The following is an 18,070-nucleotide window of genomic DNA, read 5'->3' as shown; positions in this document are numbered from 1 at the left end:
AATTTTTGGCTTAGGAGCCTGGCAGGAAAAATATGTATTTTGATTTCTTAGTGATATCAAAGATACTTATTAGCTTAGTGGAGGGACTCCATTTAGTTGAAAACCGTCATTCTAACATAGACCCCCTATTTCTGTGAGTAGTCTCTGAATGCGATGGTCATTATCGTTTTCATTTGCATTAAATAGAACTCAGAATTCACAGGATGCTAGTATACAAATAAACTTAACAAATGGTCTCCAGGACAATCTTATATAAAGTGGCTCCTCGTCAAATTCTATTGATCAGAAGACATTTTTTACCTACTTTTGAGGGCACTTAATGGCTCTGAGACGATACATTTTCCAACTCTTTTGGTCACAGTGTGTCTCCAGTTGCTCATTAAAGTCAAAATCAGCATGCTATTTACCTATCCGTGTTGCAAGGAATAATCCACGTTCCTTGAATAGGAACATTTAAGCATCTCTGCTGCCTAATTGCAGAATTGATTTCTAATGGAGAGGTTTGGTTCCCCAAATACCATCTTTTCCTGATTTTCAGATGAAATGCAACATACTTATTTTCTAGAGCCTTTGAAGATTCTTAGGAATAAGAATATGTTTAATATAAAATAAGCTTACCAATAGTCTTGAACCAGAAAATTCCAGGATATATTATTTTCTTCTGCAATTGATTGAAAACAGTTACCTAATTAAGAACCACCTACAATATAGCTAGAAAGACCCCAGGCACAGACAGTGACATGGGAACATCCAGCATATCTGGAAATCCATGAGGGGTCAAGACAATATTTAGAAGAAAATAAATGGAAAACTGGGTTCTTGAAACTTATTCAAGGCTTGAGGAATCCCTTTTACTCTTTGACTATCTTTCCAAAAGAACACTGAAAAAGTTTTAACATCATAATATTGCTATATTCATGGGAAAAAAAAAAGAAGGAAAAGTTTTTATAACACCTTTCTTTGGCTTTGTCATCAAAATGTTGTGAAAGGACAATAAATCCTGGCTGGGCATGGTGGCTCCTACCTGTAATCCCTGCACTTTGCTAGGCCAAGGAGAGCTGATCGCTTGAGGTCAGGAGTTTGAAATCAGCCTGGCCAACATGTTGAAACCTCATTTCTACCAAAAAAAATACAAAAATTAGCTGAACATGGTGGCAGGTGCCTGTAATCCCAGCTACTAGGGAAACTGGGGCAGGAGAATCGCTTGAACCCAGGAGGTGGAGATTGCAGTGAGCTGATATTGCACCACTGCACTCCAGCTTGGGCAATAGAGTGAGAATCTGTATTAAAAAATAATAACAGGCTGGGCACAATGACTCCCGCCTGTAATCTCAGCACTTTGGGAGGCCGAGGTGGGTGGATCATGAGGTCAGGGGTTTGAGACCAGCCTGGTCAACATGGGGAAACCCCATCTCTACTAAAAATACAAAAAATTAGCTGGGCGTGGTGATGTGCACATGTAATTCCAGCTACTCAGGAGGATGAGGCAGGATAATTGCTTGAACCTGGGAGGCAGAGGTTGCAGTGAGCCGAGATTGTGCCATTGCACTCCAGCCTGGGCGACAGGCCGAGACTCTGTCTCAAAAAATAATAATAATAAAATCAATCAATCAATCAATCAATCTTCGGGCCTCAAACTCATTAAGCCAAAGGGAAAAGTTAAACTGGGAACTGGGTCAGGCAAATCTTCCTCCCACTTTTGGTTCCTAAATAAGACAAGTACTAGATGAAAGACACGAACAGACACTTCTCAAAAGAAGACATTTATGCAGCCAAAAAACACATGAAAAAATGCTCATCATCACTGGCCATCAGAGAAATGCAAATCAAAACCACAATGAGATACCATCTCACACCAGTTAGAATGGTCATCATTAAAAAGTCAGGAAACAACAGCTGCTGGAGAGGATGTGGAGAAATAGGAACACTTTGACACTGTTGGTGGGACTGTAAACTAGTTCAACCATTGTGGAAGTCAGTGTGGCGATTCTTCAGGGATCTAGAACTAGAAATACCATTTGACCCAGCAATCCCATTACTGGGTATATACCCAAAGGACTATAAATCATGCTGCTATAAAGATACATGCACACGTATGTTTATTGTGGCACTATTCACAATAGCAAAGACTTGGAACCAACCCAAATGTCCAACAACGATAGGCTGAATTAAGAAAATGTGGCACATACACACCATGGAATACTATGCAGCCATGAAAAATGATGAGTCCATGTCCTTTGTAGGGACATGGATGAAACTGGAAACCATCATTCTCAGTAAACTATTGCAAGGACAAAAAACCAAACACCCCATGTTCTCACTCATAGGTGAGAATTGAACAATGAGAACACATGGACACAGGAAGGGGAACATCACACTCCGGGGACTGTTGTGGGGTGGGGGGAGGGGGGAGGGAGAGCATTAGGAGATATACCTAATGCTAAATGACAAGTTAATGGGTGCAGCACACCAACATGGCACATGGATACGTATGTAACAAACCTGCACATTGTGCACATGTACCCTAAAACCTAAAGTATAATAATAATAATAATAAAAAAGAAAAGCTACATGCCTCCCCTATATTTTGCCCACAAGGAAATTCCCAGTGAGCTCCAAGATTTTTACCCTGAAGTGTTTCTGTTAAAATCCTACCATGGCAATGTTAATTGATTGTTTATCTTTACAGGTGCAGTCACTGCTCCACCCCCACCTGACACAATGCATATTTGATTGTTCCCCTGCCCAATTTTGTCTATGTTATCTTATGTAAAAATGCAGATTCACTACTAAGCCAGACAAAGGCATGAACGACTATGTTTTCCTACTTCCACTTACATAAAAATTGTGTACTTCTCAATATCCTGCCTTTTCTCCTTTAAATTTGGAGCCCTCAAAATCATCTTCAGAGAAAGCCATAAACCTGTCTCTGGGGTGTGCATCCTTAACTTTGGCAAATAAACCTCCTAAAATGATTGAGACTTTTCTCGTCATTTTTCCTGACTGACAATGTCCTATTCCTAGAAGACTTGTAATGGTAGCCAGCACTATCCATGTGTTTTTCTTTTAATAGACTAGTAGTCTGGAGGTTGTGCATATAAATATACTTCTTCAGCGATATTAAGCTTTTTGGGAGAAGCCCTTCTGATTTATCCTTCTCTGGTTACCATTTTGCTTGAGCAAAAGCAGTTGATTCTTATTCTTAAAACTTAACTGAGAGCTACCTTAACAACACATTAATGACATTTTCTGTTAATCAGTTGGTACGTCTTGGCTAAGTTGCAAATTTCATGAAGGCAGGAAAAAATGTTTAAATTTGTTTGAATCTGTCATAGCTATTAGTAATGTTCAGAGACCATGATCCATGTCCAATACTGAATAGTTCACTGTTAAATGAATGAACAAACCAGTTTTGAGAATGATAGAATGTTAGAGCACAAAATCCTTTAAATAACATTTAACTCTTTAAGAATGGGAAGAAAGTGAATCACGGACACAATAAATATTTTGTCTTACCTAATGCTACATATCCCATTTGAGTAGGATGTGAAAAAAAGAGGTCATATGATCTATATGTTTCATTCATTTTTACTAAGTCTTATTCTTAACTGTGTTTCTGCTTCATGATGCAACTGTACTGTAGTTATGGCAAGCAGTATGGGCTAAAGCTAATGTCCTCAGTAATGTGACCAAATAGAATGCAATATTGTCATTCATTTATATAATCTAAATCCTTTCCCAATTGATCAATATATGGACCATGTAAATCAAGGAAAAGCTGAAAATAAATACTCCTAATGTTTAGAATTAGGGAGGATAAAACTTTTTGCGCAAAATATTATAAAGGATGTAAAGAAATACAAAAATATAAAAGTGTGGTGGTAAACAAACATGTGTACTGATGGCTTTTTTTTTTTTTTCAGAATTCTTCCATGATTTTACCAACCTGAGTATTTGATTCATTGTTCAAAGTTTCCAACTAGGTGTCTTTTAATTATATCACTGATATTCTCAAAAAGTGATACATGAATAGCAAGCACTACCACTCAGATAGTCCAGTCTTACTCACCTTCACAGAGACAAGCTTTTAGAAGAGATAACATAGCCACATCACTGTAGGATTTCAGAAATGATTCATGAGCATAATGCTAGGATCACTCCAGCTTTGTCATTTAGAAGCCATGTGACCTTGTATAAGCCACTTAACCTCTTCTGAGCCCTAGTGTCTTTATTAGTAAACTGAAGAGACTGAAATATGTGACCTCTCGAAGCTCCTTCTAATTTTTATATTCATAATTATAGAAATTTTCATGGATATTAAGTAAAAACCTTTGTAAATTGACTTCAGAGTTTCTGCCAAGAACTATCCTTAGTGAAATTTCTGTTGGCACAGTGGCCCAGCAGTAATTATAGGATGCAAAGTTCTTCCATTGTGCAATACAAAAATGAAATACTGAAGGAAATGCTTTGAATTAATGGTGACCAGTAAGCTAAGAAATGAATGTTGAGAGATCATTGAATGACATTCTGTTTTTCGGCTATTTTGATCAAAAGTATACTTTAGAGAATCTTGGTAGCCATTTTATGTAGTACTTTTATGCCAAGTATATATATATTTTTTAATTTGGCAAATTTAGTATTGAAATTGCGAAGTTTCAGCTAAAAGTTTAATGATAAATATAAATCTAAATAGTCTACATATCACACTGATGAGCAATTAGGTTCTTAAAGCATATTTTGATGAAAACATTCACTATGAGAGAAAGCTAAAGAGGTGATATGATAAAATATGTAATAATGAAATTTGACATTTCTTCAGTTTTGAGTCTAAATTCTTTCTTAATATGTACAAAAATGAAAGTGTAAGTTCTCCAAGGTCAGGGACTACCACGATTCTATTTCTTTGTATCAATATGGAACAATCAATTGGGGCATTATAAATCTGTGTATGTTCAATTAATCATGTTGAGAATGTCAGACACATATAGATATAGATATAGATATAGATATAGATATAGATATAGATATAGATATAGATATCTCCACATATAAGAGGAAACATAGTTGCCTCTTAAATACAGGGAAATACTAAGAACATTGTGATAGGCTTCTATAAATCTTTTGTAAATCTTTCGCAGTTGATGGTCTAGGTAATTTTTTTTTCCTGAGTCAATACAGATATTTACCCTCAAAACATACTGTAGAAATGGTCATCTTGTAAAAGGTGGTTGTTGTTGTTGTTGGTTTGAGACAGAGTCTCACTCTGCCACCCAGGCTGGAGTGCAGTGGTGCAATCTCGCCTCACTGAAAGCTCCTCCTCCCGGGTTCACGCCATTCTCCTGCCTCAGTCTCCCGAGTAGCTGGGATTACAGACGCCCGCCACCACGCCAGGATAATTTTTTTTTTTTGTATTTTTAGTAGAGACGGGGTTTCACCGTGTTACCAGGATGGTCTCGATTTCCTGACCTCGTGATCCGCCCATCTGGGCCTCCCAAAGTGCTGGGATTACAGGCGTGAGCCACCTCACCTGGTCAAAAGTTTTTTCTAAAATTTCACACTTTGTGCCTTCTTTAGCAAAAAATCCAAATCATAATTTTTAATATATTGATACTTTAATAGTGTTATTTATTAATATTATTATTATACCTAGCTGCTTGCCTTTAGAGCAAATGGTCCCAGACTTACATATTTATAAAATAATTTTTAAGTTTTATCTTACATTTTAAAATAATTTGATCTTTTTTCTATAAGTTGTCAGTTTATTTTACTGTTAAAATATTTGCTTCTGGAAACCCAGTTTTAGTTCTAGAAATTTAGGAAATCAGCATGTTATATCTGACACTAATATCAAATAGACTCAGAACGAGAACATCATAGTCTCCCTTGTCGTGAGAGAGTTTATAAACAATATATGAATTTTTATTTTATGGATTTTTTTGACATTTGCTTAGGCTACTGAAATCATTTTTATTTGGTTTCTATTTTCTGGTCTTGTTCAGTGTAGTGACTGGCTTTTCAACTATGTGTGTTTAATCATAGTTGGATTTATAGCTATGTACTGTACAGAGCCACCGTACTGGGGGAGAGCTACTAGTTTGTGGTTGGATGAACTATATAAATTAATTCAAACTGGAACAACTTTGAATGAAATTCAATGCTACCAAAAGAATTAACAAGCATTAATTGCTATACAGCAGGAGATACCAACTAGGAATGTCCTGGGAAAATTAGGATTCACACCAATCCTGTTTGCAGTAATGTTAATAGTGAATTGTTTTCAAGCATCTCAGAGCCAAAACAATGGATCACGATGAACTTGGCCCATTTTCCCCAAGATCAAAGGGTATGCTTAGTTCTATCAGTTTGGGATATGAGTATGGTTGTAAATATACTCTGTCTTCTCATAGTTAAAGCTGGACTGGCATTTGTTGATTCTCCTAATGACAATGCTTATAAAATCAGTTTGTACTTAAATATCTGGCTGTATTTTTTACTGTTCTTTTTCAAGTTTTCTTTTACCTTTTCATCATATATTTCTGACTATATGGCAAGTCCTTCAGGTTAAGCCTTATTTCTAGAGTTTTTAAAAATGTGCCTTACTTCTAGATGGACTAGGTAATGCCAGCATGGAGTGATTTAAGAAGTATGTGAACGGAATACACATTTTAAGATTATAGTAACAGGATACCTGTATTCGAGTCTAGTGTTGGGTAGGCAGCAGTGAGGAGAAGTACATTGGAGGAGGTAGTAAAAGGAGGGTAGCAATCTCTCCACTTCCTCAGTGTCACATCCTAAGGATAATATATGAATTTGAACACTGGGAATGTTCTTAAAGCCTACCTTCCCATACCTTTTGATTTTGATGTTACAAAGCTTGCATCGACTCTTAGTAAGTTAGCATCTATCAAATAATCAAAACTATCAAAATGTAGTAAAAGCAGACAGGAGAGTTTGGACACATGTATTGATTCTAGAATATAATTAGTGAGGAAATGTCCTAAACATCATTCTAATAGAAGCTCTTGATTTGGAACTTTATTTCCAGTTTGAGAACAATTCTAGCCCGTTTTGTTCTTCTGGACCTTAAAATATCCACAACCATTTGTAGAATAATGGGATTCCTTAAAGAAGGGGTCATGCCCTTAAGTATTCTCTTTAAAGATAAGCCACAAACTGAGGAAGAAAGGAAAAAAACAAATTGTTTGTGGCTAAAAAGCAATTTAAGCTTTCAGAGAAGAACTATATAAAAATTAAGCTAGTAGTAATTCAGAAATCACAGGGCTTTATATCTGGAAGTCACTTTAGAGATCAAGTCTAATTTATTCATTTCACAGATGAGTAAACTAGGTCGAGATTGGCTACAGGACTTGCTTTGACTGCAGAGCTGGTTAGGAACTAAACCTAGTACCAAACTACAACTGTTTCCCATTGTTCCAGAATGACTTAATCCAGGCCAAAGCCAGGTATGGGGCAAGACTTATGTCGTGGAATTGACTGGATATGTCAGCATTTAAAAAAAAAAAAAATGGAAGGTATTTGCAGAATTAATTTTTTTGTTTCTAATAAGAATGAGGATTATTCAATACATTTATAATTAAACTTATTATATATATTTTGCTAGAGTTTCACCTAAACTTATAATTATTTTTAAAATACTTTATCTTTAATTTTTTATTTAGATCATTTAGATATCAAAGATAACCCAGTATCAAAATTTGTGCACTTCTACCATAGTATTTATTATAATTTGCTGCAATTTTTAATTTAGTGTATCTTCACTTCCCCAAACCTCAAGCATTTTGAAGAGAGAGCCTCAATTTTATTTCACTCTGTATTTTCTTGACCTATTGCAGTTCTTGGTACACACTAAGTTATTCCATAAAAAAAGTGAAATAAGAAAGAGCTTGAGTGGAAATGTAAATTGATTTTAGACATAGCTAGCTTAAGAATTTGCTGTACTACCTTAGATAAATCACATTACCTCTATGAGCCTTGCATTTTCCATGTATGTAATGAGTAATTTTTTTTTCAGGAGATAGATCTGGAACCAATAGATGGAAACTATAAAGAAATTCTCAGCTCATTGTAAGAAAAGCTCTTTCTAATAAGTAAAGTTTTCCAAAGCTGTGCTTGTTTGTTTCCTAAAACAGAATTCTTAACAAAGAGAAGACATCAATCATAGGCTTAATAAGCATGTAGAGGAAGAGTTAAGTATTAAAAAAATTAAATGCTGGAAAGGCTTAGGGTACAAGTTCTTTATAATCTGAGATTTGGTGATGCCATAGGATTATTATGGCACTGCAAGATTATGTGTATAGTAAGATGAAGGGCAGGACATGCTACCCCAAAATATGGTACCTTGGAAATGCAGAAAACCTCAAAAGCAGAAAGGTCTATCTGAACTTCTCTCACCGCTGCCCTTTTGAAGACCCTCATTGACAGGTATCCAGTCCTACACCCAGAGAAAAGGAATATTGCACAGAAATGCCAAAAAGAATTTTTGATCTTTTATGGTATGGTAATGGTTTGGTTTATTACCATTAGCAATGATAATGGTTTATTAATATTAGGTTATATCGATTTTTATTCAATCATACTTGGCACTACTGTTCATTCTTAATCAAATCTGAGCATAAAAATACACATTTTTTCCTGGGTCTTTGAGTCTTCATTTTGGAAAGCTCCCACATCATGTAAAGCTTTGGTTAAATAAAGCATTATGCTTATCTATTGTTAATGTCTCTGTCTTTTGTTATAGTGTGTCAGCCATGAAGCTTGCAATGGGCAAGGAAAATATATCACTTGGTCTCTCTTACAAGCACAATCATGAAACACATTGGGACTTGGCCTCCAATATTGCCACCAAGAAAACACCCACTTTACTTCTTTGTATAACATTTTACTGAAATTCTAGGTGATGACATTAATAATAGCTTTTCTGTCTACTTCCTGGATTTGTTGTAAGGATAGTAAACTTCAACATACATTGAAAATTAATAGTACCAAAAGAAAACAAGGTGATACTATTAAAAGTATTTCAATGGTGTTCTCTCCTGTTCCCTACAGGGAACATAAGTTCTGTTAAATCAACTGTATAGACCACCTCCTGAATGGAAGGATTTAATAATGGTTTGAAAGCCAACATATCATCATCTGTTTAGCCTGATGTACTCCTGACTATGTTTGGCTGCAGTTGAAACTAGCTTTAAAAAATTTTTATTGGTATGAACATTTAATAGCTTTATCTTTTTAATTGTATGTTTGCCAGTTTCTCAGTATTACTAGAGCATAGAATTTCAGATTTATCTCTCATCACTTACCACTTCACCCACAATGAGGTAAGATTCTCCATCTCCAGCCATATGTAACTAAAAAATGTTCTATTAATATTCTGTATTGCTCAGCTATTGCCACAATAATGCTACAACACAAACCACCTCAAACTTAGTGTCTTAAAGCAACTAGTGTTCATGATTTTTCTAGTTCACAAATCTGTGTGGTATCTGTAGCAGATCTGTTCCATGTGTGGGTAGACTGGGCTTTCTTTCTTTCTTTGGGTTGGGTTTAGGTCTTTTCACAGGTTTTCTCAATCACTGAGGACCAAGGGCTATCTGCAGCATTCCCTTTTCTTGAGAAGTAGCACAAGTACACTTAGTGCTTCTAAAGACCTTGGACCAAGACTAGCAGATTGTCTCATCTGCCTGCATTCTATTGGACTCAGCAGTGACATAGCCAAGTCTACATCAATAGAAAGGAGAAATATATTGGCTATTCATCATTATATTGGCACCACACTTGGGACCAGGTAAGTCCACATAAATACTGTAGACTGAATGAATATTCAATAAATGAAAATTTCACTTTCTACCAAAGCATAATTCTAGTTGAGTGTTTCCAACAACACAAATTTGCTATTTCCCAGAGCAGCCATTTTTTGTATTTGAGCATTTTAGTTGCTACAAAACCCCTGTTATCATGAGTAAAATTTAACCTACTCAATGTTCTTCCAATTAGATCTCTAGTTTCCACTGAAAAACAAGTACACTTCCTCTTAGATAAGATAGCCCTTTCAAATAATTGAAATAATTTTTCCATTGTATATATTCCCAGTGGCTTCAACAGTTCTAACCCCCATAAGTCCATTGTTCAAATGTTTCTAGAAGCAAATGCATCTGTTAATATATAGATTTCAAATAGTCTTCAAATAACTCATAAATATAGAAAGAGATGACCTATTTCTAGTTGCTTGTACACTATCAATATTCCAATTATGCAGTTATTTTAAAAACAGTAACATAGTGATGAAAAAATACAATGTTTTAAAATAATGAAAATCTTTAAGTACAAAGGGAAATAATATAATGAAGATTTGTGTATACATGATGTAGGCTTTCAACTTAATAATTTCCTATATTAGAACTCTAATAGAACATGAATCATTACATGCATAGTTAAAATCTACTTTGTATTTCCACCCTTTCTTAACTTTCCCCTTTCCCCCATAAGAGGTAACGACTTGCTTATATATTTTATAAAAATTTACCACATTCTACGCCACAACCAAAAATTCTATATACATCAAATAATCCATCTTTACAGACTACATTATTTACATTTTGATCCAAAATCAATAAAAAATTATAAACAGAATGTGTATATGAAACAAAGTCTACTTTTGTATTGACTGAAGTATTCTGTTTAAGTTAAATGTGTTTACAAATCTTCTACAACTATACAGCCTTTTAATCGAACACCAACAGAGGTGCATTAAAACTTTCTACTACATAAAATTTTGAATTCGTAAATGATTTACAGTCCTCTTCATTTGCCTTAAATATTATAGATTAGAATTTTAGAATATTGTGAAGATTTTTTTTACAAACTGACACTTTTACTTTAATAATACTTTTGCATAACATCTATTTACCTTATATTAATACAGGTATACTTGCTTTGAGTTTGGCTACTTTTGCCTACCTTTTTAATTCCTTATTTGATTTTCCATTTTTCTGTACCATTTGTCTCCTTTAACCCAAATATAGGTTAGCTTTATTCTTTTGTTCAATATGATACTGACAATATTTGCCTATTTTAGGACAGAGAGATTTATTTATTTTGATTTCTGATATTTTGATATGTATATATTATATTATACTTCCTTGTTACCTTTTTATTCTTCCTTTTTTGTCTTATATTGTATTAACAACTTTTTATTTATTCTTGTTTTTCCTGTGCTTGTATCAAATTATATGGTTTATGTCTAGCACTTGATGTATGAGTTTATATTTTTAACATAATCATTTTGAAAGTATTAAGTTAAATAAAATATCCACCCTTCTTCAAAATATATCTAAGACATGGAGATGTTTTAAATCTTATACCTTTCCTCACAACTTACTTATAATTGTGATGTAGTATTTTAGTTCTATTTTTATATCACAAAAAATTACTTCTCTTTCTCTCCTCCTCCTTCATTTTCTTCTTCCCTACAGGTTTGCAAACTAACGTAGTAGACCATACTAAATCTTGGTTATGTCACTTATTCCATCAGGCTCCTTAGCCTTAGTTTCATTAGCACATTTGCTAAGCAGATCTTTCTTTATATTCACCTAAAATTCTCTAATAGAAATTATTATCACATTAGGATCTATGTCAGAGTTTTGTGCAAACCTGAGGAAAAATAATAAAGTATTTTTAAATTTTATAATTTAATTGGCAATATAACACCTACATGGACTCTTTTATTTTTAGAAAATTGAGAGAATTTGGAAATATTCTGGTTGGTAATTTTGATTCTTTTTAAATTTAATTCCTGATTGTTATCACAAATTTGTTCTTCTTCTGCTTGAATAAAGTCATCTTCTCCTTTGTGGTAAATATATTGGAAGCTAAAGCATAAAATAAACTCAGAGATTGGAGAGGTTTAAGAACATCACCTACCTGGCCAGCAGTGTCCAAGATGTCCAAGTAAGCTGGCTCATTGTCAATCCTGACCTGAGTCTTATAAGCATCTTCTGAAAAACACAAGACAACATTTACATTTAAATGTGACAGGAAAGGCATTATTAATTTTTAGATTTCATATAGAAGAATTTCTAAGTAAGTTATTAAGATAATCAGAAATATTCCTCAAATAACGTATATAGATTGAAAAATGATGTAACTCAGGAAAATATAGGAGAAAGTGTTTCTGCTTATGGTAAAACCAAATAGATTTCTCTTTCATCAGGAAAATTTTACGATCTGAGGTGCCCTAGTGATGTTACCTAGAGAAAAACATGGAACAAATGTTATTAGTTCTTTCCTAACAATGCAGGGCAAAATTGCATCCTATCATCTTTTGTTTTTATTATTATTATACTTTAAGTTTTAGGGCACATGTGCACAATGTACAGGTTTGTTACATATGTATCCATGTGTATCCTATCATCTTAATGGTAAAGGGCTGAAAGCTTTTATTAGAAGATCGGGAGTAAGACAAGATTCCTTGCTCTCACCTCCTTTGTTTAACATAGTACTAGAAGTCATAGCCATAACAATTAGGCAAGAAGAAAAAATAAAATCATCCCAATTGGAAAGGGAGTAAAATTATCTCTGTTCACAGACAACATAATCTTATATGTAGAACCCTAAAGATTACATACATGCAAACCCTAAATGAATTCGGCAAAGTTGTAGAATATAAAGTCAACAAGCAAAAATAAGATATGTTTCTATCAACTAATAATAATATAAAGAGAAAATTAAGAAATCAATTTCATTTATAATGGCATCAAAATTAATGAAATACTTGGAATTAACAAAGGATGTGAAGACTTCTACATTGAAAATGGTAAAATGTTGCTGAGAGAAATTAAAGAAGGCACAAAATATTGAAAGACATTTGATATTTATGGACTGACAGATTGTTAAAATGTCATACCTGCCAAGGAATCTACAGAGTTAATGCTGAATTAAATGGCAATTCTGTTTTTTGTTATTTGAGAAATTACCACAACACTTTCCACAATGGCTGAACTGATTTTCACTCCCAGCAGCAGTATATAAGCTTTCCCTTTTATCTGCAACCTCACTGGCATCTGCTATTTTTTTGACTTTTAAATGGCCACTCTGACTGGTGTGAGATGGGATCTCATTGTGTTTTTTATTTGTATTTCTCTACTGATTAGTGATGGTGACATAAAGGGATGCAGAATTTTATCAAAAGTCTTTTCTGCATCTATTGAGATAAATAACCATATGGATTTTGTTTTTGTTCTATTTATACAATGAATCACACTTATTGATTTGTATATGTTGAGCCAAACTTGTATCCCAGGGATGAGGCCTACTTGATCATGATGGATTAGCTTTTCGATGTGCTGCTGGATTTAGTTTGCTAGTATGTTGTTGAGGAATTTTGCATATGGATGAACAAACCATGGCTGAGAGTGTGGGATCCAGGTCATGGGCTGCTTTATAGTACACAGCTAGGACCAAGGTCAGTGGGCCTGTTACTCAAGACAGAGAGGACCCTGAGCAGATAGTGATGATGGCAAGGTTAAGGCCAAATTTTAATATAGTTGGGTCAACAGGGAGATGAGGTTGTCTTTGGGTCTGTAGTTGGGACAACAGTAAGTGAGCCTGCCACCTGGATTTTGGCCTGCCCTCTCAAAATCTTCATCCTTGGTCTGGGGCTCTACTAGAGTCACAACTTCCTGCCTAGATTCCCAAGCTCCCACCATGTTCCCACAAAGCCATTTGTGAATGGCTGTCAAATTATTTGTTGCTACAGGGGAATATGAGTGGGAGATCTCCTATTCTGCCATCTTGCTGACATCATGTACCCCAATTCAAGATCTTTCTTCTATTTTAATGTAAGCATCTACAGCTAGACATTTCCATTTTAGCACTGCTTTTGCTATATCCCATCAGTTTTAGAATGCTGTGTTTTCATTTTCATGCATGTCTGACTATTTTCTAATTTCCCTTGAGATTTCTTCTTGAACTCATTGATAGTTTGAGAATTGGTTGTTTAATTTCCCCATGTTGTAAATCTTTCAATTTTCTTTCAATTGTTGGTTTCCAGTTTTATTCCATTATGATTGGAAAAGATACTTTGTATGATTTGAATATTGCTTCCTACTTATACTTGAAAGATAAAGAAATGCTTCCTGGGAGAAGTAGCACCTAAATTGAGTAGGAGGAGTTAAGAGAAAGTGAAGCAAGAGAGGAAAGGAAAAAAAGAAAAAAAGAAAACCAGAATCCCAAATGTTGAAAAGAGTATGGAACAACAACAATAAAAACTTAGATAATTTCAGTGTTCCTAAATCCTAGAGTTTAGAGAAGAAATGTTGATGAAATGTAAGAGATAAATAAGATTAACTTATGAATATATTTAAAAGAATCACGTATTTGAATGAGGTATCTGAAGTCAGACTGCCTGGGTGTAAACCCTGGTTCTGGCATTACTAGCAGTCTGATTTTAGGAAAATCACTGGACCTCTCTAAAAGGTAGATGTCTCATTTGTAAAGGTAACAATTATTTGTGTTTGGGTCATGGAGTTGTTGCAAGGATTAAATGATACAAGAAGAGGAAGTCACCTTATAGTTTGTATGTAATAAATACAAGAGTGTCTTGCATGCAAAAAAAAAACTAATAAAGGGTGAATATGTTCATTATTACTAAGAAACGTGGAGTTCATTATAATGCCATCTTCAAATGTGCATTTTAGAATGCTCACTCTGGCTGAAATGTGGTGAGTGAATTGCAAGACGGAAGACTAGAGGCACAGAAAGAAGATTAAGTAAATATGTAGTAATTCAGGTGAGAAATAATGTGTAAGATAATGGCATTAGGGTTGGAGGAAAGTTGACAGGTTTGCAAGATGTTTAAAAGGTAGAAACTATAGCACTTAGTGACTAATCATATGAGAAAACAAGAAGGAGGAAGGTAGAAGAGAAACTCTCAGATTTCTTGCATTTGAAGCTGGGCAGATGGGTATGACATTTCCTGAAAGAGGGAAGGCAGAAGGATAACCACAGGTTTAACTTTAGAAATGTTGACTTTGCCATGTCTGTGGCTCACTCAAGTGAAGACAATAAAGAAACAGTTATCTGGGCCTGAACCTCTGGATAAAGCTCTAAAGCTCTTCTTTCATTGTATTCATTTATGGTCTTATTCATGCCAATCTTATTCTACATATCTTGGCCTGTTAAATATCTATACTTCTGTAAAACACAGTTTTACACATTATCGGTAAAACACAGCTGGACCTCCTGAAACTGGAAGTCATAAACTCCTAGAGTCTGGCTGCAATCTACATTTTGTTTTATGTAGTATTTATATTATAAGCAAAGAGCAAACTGAATCACTGCTAAAAGCTTTTAAAACATCATCGGATTTTGGCACAACTCAATAATTATTCATACTGTTGATTGTGAGCCACAAGTAAACAAATGAATGATTTTCAGAAACCATTGTTGTAGAAAGTAGTAATGATCAACGATAGGAGGCATTTTTCCAATGTATAATGCTGAGTAACTCTCACAAATCAGGTTATTGCTAGCCGCGGGAGCTATGAAGACACACAAAAACACACATGGGCACGTAAAATCATGGTCTTTACTCTCAAGGGGTTTGTAAAATAACGGTAGGAGACATACATATAAACACACATATACAATGGGATGTTAAAATCACAAAATGTATAAGAGCATAAATGCCACTTCAAGGAAATTCATTTCTTATGACTGTGCTCCAGAAGGCAGAAGTTGTGGAAAGTATGACTTGCAGGGTGCTCCATCTAGTATGATTTTAGCAACTCTCAGCCATTCTAAATGTATTCAGCATATGGCCAACCATACAATTTTTCTATTTTCTATTCCACTGCTCTTTGTACATTCACTGATCTTCCTCTCACAAAAGAGAAATCTTGTGGAATCACTTGCAATTTATTTGAAGATGCATGGGGTTGTTTTTCAATTTCATAGGGAAATAAGAATAGTTACTCTGAAAAGGGCTCTGTGACCCAAGGATTATAAGTGAACCTTTCAGATTTCGTGTTTGTTTATTTAAACTCAAAGCCCCAAAGAAGAGCCTGCTGAGGCCAGGGGCACGCTGAGTAATCTAGGCGAGAACTCCTCTGTGTGATTATCTGAGCTCTAGATAAGCCCAGCACATGAAACGTATATCAAATAAAAGCTTCTCTTGGGATCAGAAAACCCCTTCAAAGGGACTTGATGAGAATTGGCTAGAAACTAAAGCCAGACCTTTTAGCCATGGTTTTTTTTTTCTCTCTTTTAAAAAGTGTCTATCAGAGTACACATTTCATTGTGGGGAATCTAGGTCACCTGCCTGGCCTCCATAGAAACTAATCCTTTTCATTTCCTCCCCATAAACAATCTTTCTGTTTCCATTCATTCACTCCCTTTGAGACCACCCATGCAGGAATACACTGTCAGAAATACTCTCTTGAATGCATATAAACACTTCCCTGAATTTCAATCATCTGCCTATAGGCCCAATCCTGAAGTGAACTCATTTATCTTCCCAAGCATGAGGCCAAATGCACACAAAGCTTTATCAGGCAGAAATGGTAGCAGCTGCCTGCTATATCATTTGCGCAGAAAAGCACACTGGGACTGCATTCTTGGAGGCATCTACTGCCTTAAAATTTCTCTCAAAGTACCAATGTTTAATTTGAGATCATTGCTTCTCAGGATATATCTTCTCCACTGTCCCTCTTCAGCAGAATTGCGTAAGAAGATATCACTAAAGGCCTGTATTAAAGCCTCAAATCTATCACTAAATATCTGTTATTGGTTGGCCATGAAACCTTATTTGTAAGATGGCGATAATAGTAACACTAGTCAATGCGTGGGATTTCTATACGGATCAACAAAAGTAGCATATAAGACAGTGCTTTTGAAAAAAGAAAGCAAAGTTCAAACTCAAGGAATATTATGTTATGAGTTTTACTTAGTACTGCTTCAAATTAGCCATGAAAGTAAATTAAAACTAAATTATTTCTGCTATTTATATTTACCCATGTGGAAATGTTTTTCCCAAGTAAATCATAAACATTTTGGCAAGATATGTTTGCAATAATAACTAGAAATATAAAGTTTTTGATTAATTAAAAAGTGTAAGGTGTTCTGGATAATTTTCCCAAAGCAGCTAATGTATTTTTTCAGAATAATCATATTCATTTAAATAATTTTAAAATATTTTAGTTGCAAATATAAAGTTAGGATAATATAAGACCACCAAAATATATAACTAAGAAAAAAATCAGAAATTTAATGGTAAATTTTCATTAAATGATTTTCAAATATCTTAAGATGATTGAATACGTCTTACATGGTTTACCTCATAATCTGAAATATATAAGTGGTATTACAGTGAAGCTGTTTTTCTATAACTGCAAGCTATTATACACCTCCAATATATTAATCACCGACCCAAATTTTTTAAAGGCAATAAATAGTACAAAGTCTCATAGAATCTATTTATAAGTTCTTTCTCAAAGGATTACTTGAATAAATTGTCTCAATTGTAGGTACATATGTGTGTCTGTGTGTACAGAGCAGAAGTATCTTGCAACGTACTGTGCTGGACACTTTTTCTTGACCAAAATGTTAAATCCTGGATGAATCAGCATGATACAAATCTAATGTATGTATCAATATATTGATCAATAAAGGATTCAATATATGAGTATGTAATAGGTGCTGCACACTCAGATGGCAATACAGTCTACACAATTGAAAAAGCCAGGTGGTTTCCACCGACATTGAACTTATAATCTTGTGGGAATACATAAAAAAGTAATTGCACTGTATTTTAATGACTGCTACATTAGAAGTACTTTGAAGGGTTCTTATTTAGGGAGATGTCAGAGAACACTCAGAGGAACTGATGTTGAGCTAAGGTCAGTTCTTCAAGTGATGGATTGAAAACAGAGTTAGGAAGGAGGAAGACGAGGGCTCTGCCAGGATAAGAGAAAAGAAGTTGCATGAGATCTGATGTAACCCTTCCTTTGGGCCTAAACATTCAGTGAAATGTCATAAGAGTCTACGTGTTTGTTGG

General features: G+C 34.6%; 1 protein-coding gene across 4 annotated transcripts in view; it reads right to left on the bottom strand.

Annotated features, from left to right (window-relative positions):
- RIT2 (Ras like without CAAX 2) overlaps positions 1 to 18,070 on the bottom strand; it is a 403,073-nt gene that overhangs the window by 240,290 nt on the left and 144,713 nt on the right. For all 4 annotated transcript variants that reach the window (XM_055233633.2, XM_063646038.1, XM_055233641.2 and 1 more), the window contains one exon: positions 11,941 to 12,014. In XM_055233633.2, the coding sequence (XP_055089608.1) occupies positions 11,941 to 12,014 (74 nt within the window). The remainder of the gene's footprint in view (positions 1 to 11,940; positions 12,015 to 18,070) is intronic.

The sequence above is a fragment of the Symphalangus syndactylus genome, chromosome 1 (genome assembly GCF_028878055.3).
Source record: "Symphalangus syndactylus isolate Jambi chromosome 1, NHGRI_mSymSyn1-v2.1_pri, whole genome shotgun sequence".
Taxonomy (NCBI): Eukaryota; Metazoa; Chordata; class Mammalia; order Primates; family Hylobatidae; genus Symphalangus; species Symphalangus syndactylus.
Note: the sequence above shows the minus strand (reverse complement) of the source record. Positions and strands in the feature narration are given on the sequence as shown.